Below are 16,085 nucleotides of genomic sequence, written 5' to 3'. Positions count from 1 at the left end.
AGAGATATTAAACAATAGTGTTCATCATTTCTTATGATTACATTGTTTGAGTTGGTGACCTTATAATTCTAGCTAATAAATGTTTTTTTTTTTAATGGTCTGAACAATTGATCTGGTGCCCTTTGTAATACTTATAGCATTATTCTTCTCATATTCTTTTTATAAGAGGCATGTTGTGCCTCCTATACAATACCAGTAGCACATATCTTATTTACTCCATATTCTAGAACTGCAGTAATTTTCTAGAATATGAATTCAGTTTAGGCAACACTAGAGTATAATTCATTTATTGCAAAACTGAATTAGTTCCCACATTCTTTTTCCATTTCTCTTCTCATCAGCCTTTTCAGCCATGGAACCAACTGTCTATCACGATATGCAAGGTGAAGCATTCAAAATAGATATATCCATATTTCTGTTCATCTCATCTTTAACTTGCTCTCTCTCCAGCTTTTGGGGAAGGCAGAGGTGGGTTTCAGCAGGTTCTGGAGAACCAGTAGCGGAATTTTTGAGTAGTTTGGGGAACCGGTAGTAATTATTCTGACTGGCCCCACCCCCATCTATTCTCTGCCTCCTGAGTCCCAGTTGATCAGGAGGAAATGGGGATTTTGTAGTAACCTTCCCCTGGAGTGGGGTGGGAATTGAGATTTTATAGTATCCTTTCCCTGGAGTGGGGTGGGAATGGAGATTTTACAGTATCCTTTCCCTGCCACGTCCACCAAGCCACACCCACCAAGCCATGCCACGCCCATCAAGCCACACCTACAGGACAGGTAGTAAAAAAATTTGAAACCCACCACTGGTGCACACACACCTTCAAGTCAATGTTGACTCCTCGTGAGTGCCTGGACAAATCCCTGCAGTTTTCTGGTCAATATTTCAGAAATAGTTTGCCATTGCCTGCTTCCTAGAGCTAAGAGACCTTGACCTACTTCCTATCCCTGGCTGGGCCTAAGGCAGGAGTAGACCTCACAGTCTCCTGATTTCTAGCCTGGGACCTTAATCACTAGACAAACTGGCTCCCACTTGACCTTAAGATCTCCATGTGGGACTGGAAATCCAGTTTGAAAAACACTGAACAAAATGGGTTCACTAAAATGACTTATTCCATAGAATTAAAATAATCCCCCAGAAAAAGCACCATAACCGAATGGAGAGTTAATAAAAAGCAAACACTTTATTGATAACTTATTTAAAAATATCATATTTAAACCAGAAATAATGCTGAACATTTAATTAGGAAACTCTTTTTTGCAATTAAGGACATCCTTTAAAATAAAAAGTCCATGGGGAATAGCCACTAAGTGGAAATATTTTTTTAAGTAAAATTAGTTAAAATTACTGAATGTTTCTTTTGTTTCTTATTATCAAAAAGGTTACCGATCAAAACAATGTAGAAATTAGTTGCCTACTCATATCAAAATAAGATTTATCCATTTATTTTGCATAGCCTTACCTTAAAAGCCATATAGTCAAGGCTATGGTTTTCCCAGTTGCAATATATGGCTGTGAAAGTTGGACCATAAGAAAGGCTGAGCGCCAAAGAATTGAGGCCTTTGAACTATGGTGCTGGAGAAAGAAGACTCCTGCGAGTCCCTTGGACTGCAAGGCGATCAAACCGGTCAGTCCCAGAGGAAATCAACCCTGACTGCTCTTTAGAAGGCCAGATCCGGAAGAGGAAACTCAAATACTTTGGTCACCTAATGAGAAGGAAGGACTCACTGGAGAAGAGCCTAATGCTGGGAAAGATTGAGGGCAAAAGAAGAAGGGGACGACAGAGAACGAGGTGGCTGGATGGAGTCACTGAAGCAGTTGGTGTGAGCTTAAATAGACTCCAGAGGATGGTAGAGGACAGGAAGGCCTGGAGGAACGTTGTCCATGGGGTGCCGATGGGTCGGATACAACTTTGCAACTAACAACAACAAAACCTTAAAAGCTCATCGTACCTAAGATATTTAGATATAATTTGGCAGCACACAAAGATTCATTGAAAAACAGTTGTGTACAGTAGCTGTTTCCAAACTGAGCCTTAAATCATGACCTTCCACTCATTTCTTTTTTGACTGCTGCCTTTTGCACATTATTTCAAAGAAGATCCACTTGAAAAAGAAACCTAGATGGGTGATCTTACTAATATTCTTTCATTTCTTACCTGTTGTCGCTTAAATGCCAAATGGTCCAGCTTCTTCAGTTCTTTCTGAAGATGTTGATATGTTTTCTGCAGTTCTGATTTACTGGATACATTTCGAAGAGACATAAGCATTCGCTGTACCTGCAGCCATATAAGAAATAGGGAAAAAGAACATCTGAATTTGTCTAGGAATAAACTCCCTAAAATCAGTTCTTTGCACAGCATTTGAATTAGCATCTTGTTATCCCTGAGTTACACTACTGGGAGGAAAATACATTTCCCAAAGCCTTCCTCTTTTGTCATCATCATTAGATGGCTAGATGGCATTACAAGACTCAAAACCTGTCTTTCTCCAGATTTGCATATTTATTTTATTTATTTTATTTTATATTGGATTTCTATATATATATATATATATATAAATATATATCACAACGTGCATGTCACAGACAGCCGAAATTCTGCCCTAACATGAAGGACCATGTAGACATCACCAAACCATTCCACTTTGGCTCCTTCTATCAGCAAAAGCAGTTGAAGAAACAATGGAAACTCCTTCCGCATTTGTCTTGCATGACATTGTAGGAAATTAGCACCCGCCCCTCTCCTAGGAAAATGAGATATTTTAGGAAATATTAAAAGGGCAGAATATTTCTCCTAAAAGGGAGGCTGAAACTTACCACACACCCCACACACACACCTTTGTCAATGGGCCATTAAAGCCTAGGCCAGTCTATTCTCCATAACAAAGATCTACCTCCTTCAGGCAGAGCCATAATAGGAATCTCAAAGCCCCTTTCGTTACATCATCACCCAGCAAGGCTCAACCAAGCCTGGGATTCAAAAGACAACCTACAAAGTTACCCCTGCATGGTTCCATGGGAGTCTGACAACCAATCAGAATACAAGCTCAAATTCAAAAGCCCAGAGAGGGTATAAAACTCAGGCACTCTCAACATCTCCTCCCTTTTTTTCTTCAGCCAAGATCTTCAAGGCATGTGATCCTGTCCACCATTAAAACCATCTTTCCCAGCAGCTACCATGTTTCCGGTATCTTTCTCCCCACTTGGACCTGAACCCAGAAGGACATTTCTTCCAACAACATGAAGCTGGTAGTTCCAAATTCACCGTCCTCCCAGCATGTCAGAGTCCAAAGCCAGGAGCTGGTAGTCAAGTGGAAAACCATGGAGAATATGTGAATGCAGTCAGGGAGGATGAGAATGATTGCTTTCCCTTCAGTTATACTTTTCTGGAATTCAAAATCATGGAGAAGTGAAATTTGGGGGGAGGGGAGGATTTCTAAATTCTCATTATTTCAAAAAAAGAAAAGCAGCTACTTCAAGGGAGAAACACTGGAGCCATATCAAAGTTCATGCAATGCTTTACAGGACCCTCAGCTGGGTTCTCAGATATCCACAAGGATTTTAAAAAGTCAATATGGTGGCAGTGACCAGGCAAATGAAGCCATGTCCCTTTTTTCTTATATAAACTATGTATTTCATCCATGTGGTTGCAGCCACCATCTTGACTTTTTTGACCTGCCTGTGAGTGTTCCTGGTCGGGCTCATACTCAGTTGAAAAGGTTGACACTAATTTTCCATTCAAGCACCAGCAGCAATGCAATGCACTTGGGTCATCATCTCATAGCTTACCTATGAGAGCAAAACTGTACATGCAGTCAATTTTATTGATACTGAGGTAAATAATGTCATGGAAATCTTCAGTCACATGACAGGTAATGCCATGAATATGACCCAAACCAACATTAGCAATGAACACCTATTTTAAGGGCGGACCTATTTTTATGGAAATGTTTTCACTTGGATCTCTCCTCTCTGAATAACTCCATAATCCCTTTTATTAAAGCACAAGATTATGCCAGAACTGACTATCAATAACAATGAAAGGTTGTTTTTCAGGTTAGTCTTAGTTCAGTGCTTTTCTTTGCTATAGCGTTCTTTTTATTTTCATCCACCTGTTCGATTGGCGACATTCAAAACACAAATTCCAGAATTTCTCCGCATGATATAATACCTGCTGGCAGAGCATAAACCGTTACTTCTCTGATGTTCCAAATGCAGCAGATGGTTATAGGCAGCAAAGGGTTGTTTTTTTAATAACGATTTTATTAAATTTTAAGGTAGAAAGATTAAAAACTAACAAGAACTACTAATCGAAAAAGAGAACAGAAAAGAGAGAAATAACAGACAGAAATGCAGCAAAATAAAAAAAATATATAGAAGTAGCATTACATAAAAAGGAACAACTTCCAATTTATAGCACATATAAATAAATTTTACTTTCAACTCTTGCTCCATGGCTACAACATAACATCCATTTTCAAAATATAATCTATTAATATAGATTATAACCCACATATCATAATTTCACTTTTTTTTTCTGGTTCGCAAAGAAAGCCCCAAAAGGGGCTTCCAACTTGCAGTAGAGTTAGTCAATATCTTTTCTTTAATCAAAGTTGTCAGTTTTGCCATCTCAGTCATCTCCATCAGCTTTACCAACCATTCTTCCTTTGTAGATGATACTGAGTCTTTCCACCATTGGTCATATAAAAGTTCTCATGCCATTGTCATAGGTAGGAACAGAATGCAATGCGCATTTTCCAAAGTTTTATCCATCAGCCGTAGTAGAAATGTCTCTGGTCTTGATTGTATATTGAGGTTCAACATTTTCTGAATGAATATAAGCATTTGAGTCCTGAATGGCCTTTTTAGCTTTTCAAGGCAAGAAAGTTTTATCATAATATGTACACCAGGGTAAATCCTTAGAGCGTGGGTGTCAAACTCAAGATCCGCGGGCCCTGCAGGGTGCTTAAATCTGGCCCATGGGGCTAGGCTAAAAATAGCAAAGGACCGGCCTGCGGTGCCTCTGGCAGCCAAAACAGAGTGCGGGGGGCGCACATGGGGCCCCCTGCACCCATTTTTGGGCTGGACGGCCTCCTGCAGCACTCTGCCGGCCAAATTGGGGAATGGGGGTTTAGGCTGGCAAAGTGCTACAGGAGGCCATTCAGGCCATGCTCACCCACACACACACACACACCCTGTGTTGGCTGGCCAGGTGCTGTAGGAGTCCCCCCCCTCCGCCCCGGCTGGCCCATGGAGGAGAACTACAATGTTGATCCAGCCCTCGAAGAAATCCAGTTTGACACCCCTGCGTTAGAGAAAAGGCACTGGGATTTGTGTGTAGTCCAACATTTCAGATTAAGGGGGAAGTAAAGTGTTCAGATTGTATTTGGGTCCAGCCTATTATGAGAATGCAAACATGATGTAATTCAGGGGTCTTTAAACTTCTGGACTTCAATTCCCAGAATTCCCCAGTCAGCCATGCTGGCTGGGAAATTCTGGGAATTGAAGTCCACAAGCCTTAAAGTTACCAAGTATAGAGATGTCAGATGTAGTTCAAGCCCTAAACCAAGGTTCTGGAGATGCATAATTTCAAAATGCACATGAATGAATTTGGGCCATTTAGTAGCTCTTATCCCAATCAACTTCACAAGACTCCTTTGTAAATCCAAAAATGACCAAACACCTCCATATAAACCAGCTGAGAAACAGTAGGCTTAAAATCAGGGGTGAAATTCAGCAGGTTCTGACAGGTTCTGGAGAACCGGTAGCAGAAATTTTGAGTAGTTCGGACAACCGGCAAATACCACCTCTGGCTGGCCCCAGAGTGGAGTGGGAATGGAGATTTTGCAATATCCTTCCCCTGCCATGCCCACCAAGCCACACCCACAGAACCAGCAATAAAGAAAATTGAATCCCACCACTGCTTAAAATGCTGGGATGGGACTACAGAGCCCCAAGTTAATTGTATCCTCAGTATTTGGACTGTTATCAGGGGAAAATGAAGGAGGGCCTTGAACTCTAGGAGAAATAGTAAAGAATGAGTGTAATGCATGCCTCTTCAGCCAAGACACTCAATGTGTGTCCTCAATAGTCAGGCTGAGTGGAGAATTATGGGGGTTGAGGTCCAAAGATCTAGCAACCCTCCACAGTGGGAAGGCTACTGAAAAGATAACTTATATAAACTGAAAAACAGGATTCATCTTTAATCATTGTTATCTTCATCGAATAAAAAAATAAGCTTCAAAATATATGTTTGGTTTTATGGCATAGTGCTTCTAAAATTTATTTCTCCCTCGCTACTTTTAAAAATTATGGAGGACCCCCAAAAGAGTTTTTGTTTATATGGATTATATTTATTGATATCTGCTGCATTAAAAATTAAAATGGATGCATTCGCTGCTTCTACCCCTTCTCACAATTGTTTGATGGGATTTTAATATTGCATTATTTTTCAGCGTAGGCTGGCAAATCAATTTGATTTTGTAAGCAGCTGAGAGGGTCTTGGGGAATCCCCAGAACTCCTCAAATCATACCTTCAGAAATATTGCTCTAGCAAAATATTTTTCCACTTTTAGTACATACTGTTCTAGCTGTCTCATTCAAGAGACAGCCAGGTCTCAGGTAATCTGCTCTTCTTTCTGCTCTGATGAACTGACAATACCTGCATATTAATTCATGCAATTTTATTATTTATTATATTTTTATCCTCCCTTTATTACTTTATAAGTAACTGGAAGTGGCAAATATACCTAATACTCCTTCCTCCTATTTTCCCTACAACAACAGCCCTGTGAGGTAGGTTGGACTGAGAGAGAATGACTGGCCCTAAGTCACCCAATCAGCTTTCATGCCTAAAATGAGACTAGAACTCAGTCCGCTATCCTACAATCCTTGGCTTACAATTGCTATACAAGGTTTAACGTGTCCATGAGGATACCGTCGGCCAAGTTATGTCGGCTGGCGATACCCAGGAGGAGAGCCTTCTATGTCGGAGCTCCTGTCCTTTGCAATGAATTGCCCCCGGATATTCGTAACATCTCTGACCTCCGGGTCTTTCGCTGTGCCCTCAAGACCCTACTGTTCCGACAGGCGGGGCTGTCTAACTGAATGATTTTAAATTGGGTTTTAATATTGGGTTTTAAAATTTGGCCAAAACTATTTAATGATTTTAATTAATTTTAACTGTGATATTGTATATTTATGTTTTTAATCTTGGCTGTACACCGCCCCGAGTCCTTCGGGAGAAGGGCGGTATATAAATAAAACTATTATTATTATTATTATTATTATTATTATTATTATTATTATTATTATTATTATTATTATTATTATTATTTAGTTTTTTTAAAAAGCTCTCTCCCTCGTATAAATAGCAGCCTAGCAGAATCTGGGGAGGGGTGTGTAAGGTGAGGTAAAGCAGTGGGCAGCTTGAGAGGGGCTCTTTTCACATTCCCCGTCAAAGGATGATCTGGAACCCTACCTATTCTCTGGGGCAGCATTTCTCAATTTTGGCAACTGTACGATATGTGGGCTTCAATTCCCAGACGTCCATACAACTTAAAGTTGCCAAGGTTGAGGAACACCGCCCTGAGGGAGGATGGATTTCCTTGAGAATTTTATGGGTAGAACCACTTGGGTATAACGCTGTGAACTTGTCCTCTGATCCTATAGCCAGTCTGTGTCAGCCCTTCAAGGTAGTCTAGACCGGAAACCAAATCCACAAGTACTAATCCTACCTCTTTATAATCTACAGGTTGTAATAAAAAAAGATCTGAAAGGCCTTCTCCCCACCTTTACTTTTATTTAGCGGAAAACTAGGGAGGGTCCCTTCTGAGACACTGAGACTGAGATATATCAGCTCATTCATTCTATGGACTAATGTATCTCTTCTCTAACCATTATCTAGGACAGGGGTCTCCAGGCCTGGCAGGAGGCTCCGCCCACCGACCCCGACGTCATCAGAATGCTTCTGTGCATGTGCAGAAGCTTCTGCGCATGCGCAAAAGAGCGTGCGCATGGCCCAGTTGCGAACCGGTAGTAAAGGTAAGTAGAACCCACCCCTGGGGCGGATGTATAGATATTTGGGAGGGGGAAGTGAGCTGGTGGAGATGTCTCGTGAAAGGGAGTGAAAGGCAGGAATATTCTCATCGTCTTCGGTGCAGCTGAATGGAGTTGCTGATAGTCCGTCAAAGTCAACCATTCTGGCATACCAGAGGGATGGGACCATCTGAAGATGCACCTCACATGACGCCTTGGGGGGCTGGGGATTGGACATTCAGCCAGGGTCCTTGGGGGGAAGGGATTACGTTCAATATGTAATTTTCGCGCCTATTTATTTATTTATTTATTTATTGGTTCGATTTATATGCTGCCCTTCTCCGGAGACTCAGGGCGGCTTACAATGCATTAAGCAATAGCCTTCATACTTTTGTATATACCTGCTTTTGCTATTGCCTCAGATCTTGCTTTCCTTTCGTTGCGTTCAGTTCATGCTCAGTAAAAGTACCTTTCTCTACAAACATGGAGTTGGGGTTTTTCTTTCTTGAGTTTTGAACGGAGGCACGCCTGACAGTTTGCTATTACTCCCATCCCCCAAGATTATTCCCACAGCCCCTTAGAGTATGTAGCACACAAATCTCAGAAAACCATTACCACCCTTGGCTAAATTATTCTCTTCCACCAAATACTTTTTTAATAGCACAGAACAGATGAGGAGTCACCTGGTCTCCTACTTTCCATCTCTATTCTACTGCCATTATGTACTGTACCTAACGCTGATCTTCCTCATCTATCAATTGGCAATCTTAAATCCAGGTAGCCCTCTCTGGCATTCTAACAACTTTGACATCAACACACAGTGGAAAGCCAAATGGGCTGGTGAACACCCAGATACAGGCAGTTACGTAGATGACCCTACACAAAAGATGCCCGGTGACCTTCCTCACCAGCATTGGTCAACTCTGAACAGGATCTGTACCCAATATGGTGTCTGCCAGGACTCATTGTTTAAGTGGGGTCTTGTCTCTACCCCTCAGTGTGACTGTGGTGCTCCTCAACAAAACATCCACCATATTGTATCCGAGTGTCCATCAAGAGCTTACATCGGCCCAAGGTCTGATTTTTTTCAACCTAGACCACCCTGTCCTTGAATGGCTGGGTGGACTGGACATTAACATTTGAACTACTATAAGTTCATGCATTTGGCATACGCTCAGTAGCTAGCTAGCTAGCTAAATAAATAAATAAATAATAAATAAATAAATAAATAAAGAGATATAGATATAGATATAGAAATAAAAATAAAAATAAAAATAAAAATAAAAATAAAAATAAAAATAAAAATAAAAATAAAAATAAAAATAAAAATAAAAAAGTAAGTAAGTAAGTAAGTAAGTACCTAAGAGGGTTGGGAGTGAAGTACCATATTTTTCCATGTATAAGATACCCCCATGTAGTTTCTTGTAGTAAGCACACTATAAGCCATCACTGCCCAGAAGCATCTTGTTAGCGTGAGCAATACAACAAGAACAGGAAATGCATCACAGGAACAATAGAGATGAAACCTAGAGTGGCAATGTGATACAGGAAACAACTAACAATAGAGAGGAATGATAAGAGCTGCATATAAGATAGAGGCTCACCCGGCATGTGCCGCCTTCTCCTTGGCCTCCTGTGTATAAGACGCAGCTCAATTTTCAAGTAAATATTTTAAAGAAAAAGTAGCGTCTTGTACATGGAAAAATATGGTAACTAAAGACATCTCAAGTCTTCATGGCGTGAATTTATCTTCAAAAGAAAAATAGATTATAAGATTAAGAACCTCAAAGAAAATTGAAACAAACAGCAAGAAGCTAAATAAAATTTTGATCTAAGAAAGTTATAGATGGATTAAGAGTCCAAATAAATTGCTAACATTAACTTTTAGTATAAGCGATTGGAATTAATTATAAAAATAGCTTCTTGTGGGAAACAGACTTATTTTGGCTATCTTGGTTGCGAGCTGCACTGGCTCCTGGTGGTCTTCCGAGTGCGATTCAAGGTATTAGTTACCACCTTTAAAGCGCCCCATGGCTTAGGACCAGGGTATATACGAGACCGCCTTCTGCCACCAACAGCCTCCCACCGGCCAATACGCTCCCACAGAGAGGGGCTCCTCAGGGTGCCATCGGCCAAACAATGTCGACTGGTGACACCCAGGGGGAGAGTCTTCTCTGTGGGGGCACCAGCTCTCTGGAATGAGCTCCCCCTAGAGCTTCATCTTAGCCCCGACCTGCGTACCTTTCGCCGCGCCCTGAAGACCTTTCTGTTCCAGCAAGCCGGACTGGCTTAATAGGAATTTTATAAGGGGTGTAGGTGCGTTTTAATTTTTGAGCCAAATTTTATATATTTGATTTTAATTGGTTTTAAATTTTGTAAATCTATGTGTTTTAATATGGCTGTACACCGCCCTGAGTCCTTCGGGAGAAGGGCGGTATAGAAGTCTAATTATAAATATAAATTATAAATAAATAAATAAATAAACACATCATCAACCTCGAGTCCCTTCACACCCACAAGAGACCTAAATCCAGCCCACCTTGAATTCCATTGACTCTTATCCACCGCCAATTTGCTTTGCTTTAACCATTAGTAGTTCAGATTCTTGTAGAGAGCTTAAACTTGCAATAAACTCTTACGTACACTTGAACTGCCTGAATTTCCCGAATTCCCCGCTTGACACATAATGCTTGATCAAAACTTTATCTTTAATAAAAATGTGGAGTTCGAAAGACTTGAGAGTATTGACTTTTGGGGAAAAAAATGAAAGCTTGTTATTTGTATACTCTGTTGAGAATATCACGACAGAAAAATAAACGCCCTATAAAAAAACAAGAATATTCCGAATTCTAGCAGGCTGAAGTTGATAGAGAAGAACATTACTGTGAATGGCAATAAACTGATGTTTCAGCAGAAAATGGAGCTTGCAATGAGAAGGAAAGTATCAGTTATACCACTATTGAAACAAAAATTAAATTCCCAGCATCAAGCTAGTCTGGCCATCCAGAAATAAATTGTGGGCAATCCTTGATATTGTCCTTCAAGAGACAGGCACCACTGTATCCTAACATCCCTTCTATCTGAGGCTGTCATTGGTCATTCTCTGATGTTTTGCTTTTTCTGTCTAATCAAACAAGTGGTGTATAAAAGCCAAAAGGAAAAGGCTGTTTCTCAGTCTTGGCAGTTTTAAGAGGAGTGGGGCATTCTGGCTGGGGAATTCTGGGAGTTGAAGTCCGCCCCTCTTAAAGCTGCTAAAATTGAGAAATGCTGCCAGAATCTAATAGGATGCTAGAAACAATGGGATGCAATAGAGATTCATGAAGCTTTTTAACAATTCTAATTCTTTCAATATTACGTTTTTTATTAAACCTCCAGGGTTAGCAAAACAGCCTGGAAGAGGAACTTCCAAATGAATAAAGCCAACCAAATCAATCAACTGCTGGCACATAACTAGGGGGCCTTGATGCAATAAGATAGCAATATTTCATGGGAACCGTATTCTGCCAACAATTCCAAATCCTTATTTCAGAAAATTGCCTGGAATGCCAGTTACAAAGTGAAAGAAAACAGTCAAGTACGCCACTCACAAAAAAATCCAAAAGTCAACCACCCCATCTAACAAAAAAATTAGTTTGTAAAACTTACAAAGTAATTTCTTTGATCAGGATAGGGGGAACCATAGGAATCTTCTATCAAGAAGCATCCCTATTGTACTATTTTTTTTTTTAGAACTAATGCTTCTATTTGGAATAATAAATCTGTATTGCTACCATGCCTTTTACAGTAATAATCACCAATCTTAAGTAATTCTGCGGGCTCTCAGTGTTTCTAAAATGCTTTCAGTTCCCTTATTATTTAGATCGTTAGAAACTGTGAAAATTATTGAAAACATTCAGCAAATCTTTCAGAAATACGTATGTACATATCTTCTCCTTTTTTCCATTTTCTAAAAATATACCATTGGCAGGGAGGGGGGGGGACCCTCAATTTTTTGTGTGTTATTGTGTGGGTATCCTTCTAGAGAATGTTAGACAGCTCTGTAATCTTCTCCTACAGAGCCCAGCAGATTTCTGAGCTTTGTGTAAAGAACTGTGTGTATATATTTATGTATTATATTTTTGTCTCTGGGTGGATGTTTCCTACTACTCAAGCCTTCTTATTTTATCTTCCAAAAGCACTTTTTAAATTATTGTACTTAATAGAAAATAGCCAAGGCTTCCAGAGTAACTCTAGCATGTAGTGTTGAATCACCACCAAGCTCTAATGGCATCTTAGTTACTGCCATCCAAGGCCAAACTGTAATATAATTGAAATCTCTAATGAGTTCCATCTTAGCATTTTTTCTGGGTCTCCCTCCAGGGTCTTTAACTTTCATGATTATATTTTAGAGCTCCCCGCAGCAACTGAAATATTCTTAACTGCTGTCCTGATTCCTCCCACCCACCCACCCACCCAAAAAAAGCAAAGCATTTGATTTTTCAGCAGTGTTTTTCCGAAACCCTGAATACCGACAGCCATTTTTGTAGCATCTCTCTCAGAATGTTTGCTGGTGCTCATCAATTAAAAAGACAATATATCTCGTATGTGCCTGTAAACCTTTCCCCGAAGTGTGTTCTAATACAATAGTGGCGCCAATATATTATAGCAATAGCACTTCTTCACAAAGATCTTAGCTGGAAGACCTATCATTAATCATCGGAGAAGAAATGAGGAGCTTCTGCAGTTCCCAGCTCCACGGCTCAGGGGTTTTGCAATTTTCATAGGATAAAATGGAAAGTTTGATCACTGAGCCAAAATTAATTTTAAAGGTTATGTTGTTCACTACAAAATGAAACTGCTGATCAAGGAAGAGATTTGGTAAATGTCTAAAATGTGCGGACGTAAGAACCAAACCCTTAAATGGGTTTTAGCAAACTATTTATCTTTTTTGATATCCAACACATATCCAATCTGGACTGAAAGATGCAGTGCATGAAATTATAGTCTATGGGGTATCTATATGATTTGAAAGATTATTAAAAATTACACCACACGATTTTGGCAAATAAGTTAATTTGTCGAGAAATTTAGGAGGAAAAAATGGTAGTCAAACACTCGGATAATTTAGCCTCCCTACTAAATTGAGATTTTCATACCCAAGCAGTGTTTTTCTTCAATTGATTGTCTAAAAAGTGACATGAGTGGCTAAATTTTATTTGTTTCCAACTTTGTATAGTATAAAACTAAATTTTATCAAAACCAAATTACGGTAAATAGTAATCATTCTGTCAACCAAGCCTGGTATTAAACTGGAGTAAGGAAAACTGTAGGTACTTTACTCATGGATCTTTTAACTATGGTTTATTGAAGAAACCACAATTAGTTGAATTTATCCAACACATAAAGCCATAAAGAACAATTTCTATATCATCTATGTGTGCCTGAGTTTACACAATACCCCAAATTACCTTATAATCTAGTGCAATGTATAAATTTCAAACTGTCTTGAGGTCAACGGGAGCAATTATGTCATATACAATATTAGAATAGAATAGAATAATTTTATTTCTATACTGCCCTTCTCCCGAAGGACTCAGGGTGGTGTACAGCCTATTAAAAACACAAGACAACATCAGTTAAAATAATTTAAAATTATTAAATGAATTTGGCTCAATTTAAAACCCCAGGAATTTAAAACCCAATTTAAAATTGTTATGTTGATAGCCCAGCCTGGCGGAACAACAGGGTCTTGAGTGCACAACGAAATTGAATATTTTCAATATTGAATGATTGATGATTATGTGACATTAAGTTGCTATCAACTCCTAGTAACCATAAAGATAGATTTTCTCCCTGATGAACCATATCTAACCTGGTCTTCAAATTGCCATTATAACTGAGTTCATCCATCTCTTTTCTTCCATCTTTCCTAACATTAAACGTTCTCCAGTCAGTTAGGTAGTTGCATACTATATTCAAAAAAGGATCATTTGGTCATTTGATCCAATGATTTGTTTTCTTGGCTGTCCATGGTATTCTCGGCAGTCTTCAACACCAACGTTCAAAATCATCAATACTGTTTCTATCCTGCTTCTTCAAAGTCCAACTTTTGCTTCCATAGAATGTCATAAGGAATACTACTTCTTGCACTATTTTGACTTTATAGGTAACATATAGTATTACCTATTCATAGGCATTAATGGGAAAGGAGTAGAAATTATTAAAGAGGTTGCCTTATTTATTTACTTTTGCAACTTATATTACTACAACTGCAGGCTCCAACTGCAGCCATGTTAAGTTTAGTAAATGCCTGCTCAAAAATGAAGTTTACCTATTAAAAACATGTTTCTAATGTTTCCACATGCATAACACACGTTCATCTGCAGCCTGCAAATTTTCTTTCCCCCAATCTCAGAGCTCATTGCTTTTTGCTTTTTCAGAAATTAACTTTTGTGGTGCCACAAGATTTCTTTGTTGGTTTTTCATTTTCTTGAGCTAACAAAAAACTGTGACACTCTTGGCATTCTTTGGATGACATAGGTGAACTCTGGCCACCTATCAGAGGTGGTATTCAGCCGGTTTGGACCGGTTTGCCTGAACTGGTAGCGGAAATTGCAGGTGGGCCCGCCCATGTGCCCACCCACATGCCCACCCACCCTGGCTCTATGCCATCCTATTTAGGCAAGTTTTTGAGGCTGGATGCATGCACGGAAGGCACATGCACAAGCAAAGCACATGTATGGAAGGCAGGCGTGTGTGCAAACCAGCCATGCATGTGCACGAAGTGAGCACGCATGCACATGCGGTGAACCAGTAGTAACATAACATGAAACCCACCATTGCCACCAATGTGTGGGTCTAGAACTCTCACCAGTTAGAAGTAGAGCATATTGAGACTAGGGTAACCAGTGTCCTGAGCAGGGAAAGGAGGACATAAAAAATTGAAAAGGAGAACAAATGGGGTGGAAAAGAAGACACACTAACAGTATAACTTTCTTGGCATCTGTGAAAAAAAGATATAGTAAAAAAAACCTGCCAAAAATGTACATTTATGCCTACATTTATATGAAATTACTTTTTTACAGCATCAGAAAGACTGCTGTTTCGGTTGAAACATTTTTTTCAACATATTGTTATTTTCAAGAACATTTGCTAGTGATAATACAGAATTGATGAGGTGCTTTTCAGATTTCGCCATAGAAACGTATTGATGGATCATGTGATCCACAGACTCCAGTGATCAAAGATTTGAAGCGTCTGGATTGAAGCTGATTGATGGAGTCAGGAAATAAATTAAATAACATAAATCTAGACGATCAAGTCTATCAGCAGAGGAGGGAAAGAAAGAAGCAGGTAATTTACAAGTTCACAAGTTGGAATGACGACTGTTGTGAAGGCAGACCAATTTTTTAAAAAGATACTCAAAAAGCCAAGCAACATTTGATTTTAAAACTATGCCTATAAGATGGAGAATGTGAGGATAAAAAAGAAGATATGACCTCATTTTGCCTAACATCTCACAATTGTAGGTGAGACTTAAGTAGATTTTATCTGGTAGGTGCACAGAAGTGCTAATCTTCTAAAAGAACCACCTAAAAAGGAATCTGGAGGGGAAAATATACAACACTTAGGGGAAACATATCAGGATGATGTATTGGTGAGTACCTCACATGCTTTGTGAATGAATACAATGCCAGAGAAATCAGATAAAATGTTCGTGTTGGTTAGCCTTTTGGGACTATTACAAAAACAGCAGCTGAATAGGTGATTATGCTATGCTGAGGGTCCACATGAGCTGCATCTCCAGGTACAACAGCTGGTTGACTCAGATGGCTGCCAAAAGTAGGGAAAACAAAGTTCTATTCTTGAAAAGGCTGTCTGCGCCAACTCAGAAAGCTCAAACTGTCCAAGGAGCTGCTGGTACAGTCCTACAGAGGAATTATTGAGTCTGTCATCTGCACCTTTATAACTGTCTGGTTTGGTTCTGCAACCCAACAGGACAGACACAGACTTCAGAGGATAATTAGAACTGCAGAAAAAACAATGGCTACCAACCTGCCTTCCATTGAGGACCT

At 39.6% G+C, this 16,085-nt stretch overlaps 1 protein-coding gene across 3 annotated transcripts in view; it reads right to left on the bottom strand.

Moving 5' to 3' along the window:
- CTNNA3 (catenin alpha 3) overlaps positions 1 to 16,085 on the bottom strand; it is a 957,874-nt gene that overhangs the window by 870,350 nt on the left and 71,439 nt on the right. For all 3 annotated transcript variants that reach the window (XM_034438682.3, XM_087871803.1, XM_087871802.1), the window contains one exon: positions 2,153 to 2,272. In XM_034438682.3, coding sequence (XP_034294573.2) covers positions 2,153 to 2,272 — 120 coding nt within the window. The remainder of the gene's footprint in view (positions 1 to 2,152; positions 2,273 to 16,085) is intronic.

The sequence above is a fragment of the Pantherophis guttatus genome, chromosome 6 (assembly GCF_059756535.1).
Source record: "Pantherophis guttatus breed Tessera chromosome 6, ASM5975653v1, whole genome shotgun sequence".
In the NCBI taxonomy this organism is placed as follows: Eukaryota; Metazoa; Chordata; class Lepidosauria; order Squamata; family Colubridae; genus Pantherophis; species Pantherophis guttatus.
The sequence above is the reverse complement of the archived record's forward strand: the minus strand, read 5'-3'. Positions and strand labels throughout refer to the sequence as shown.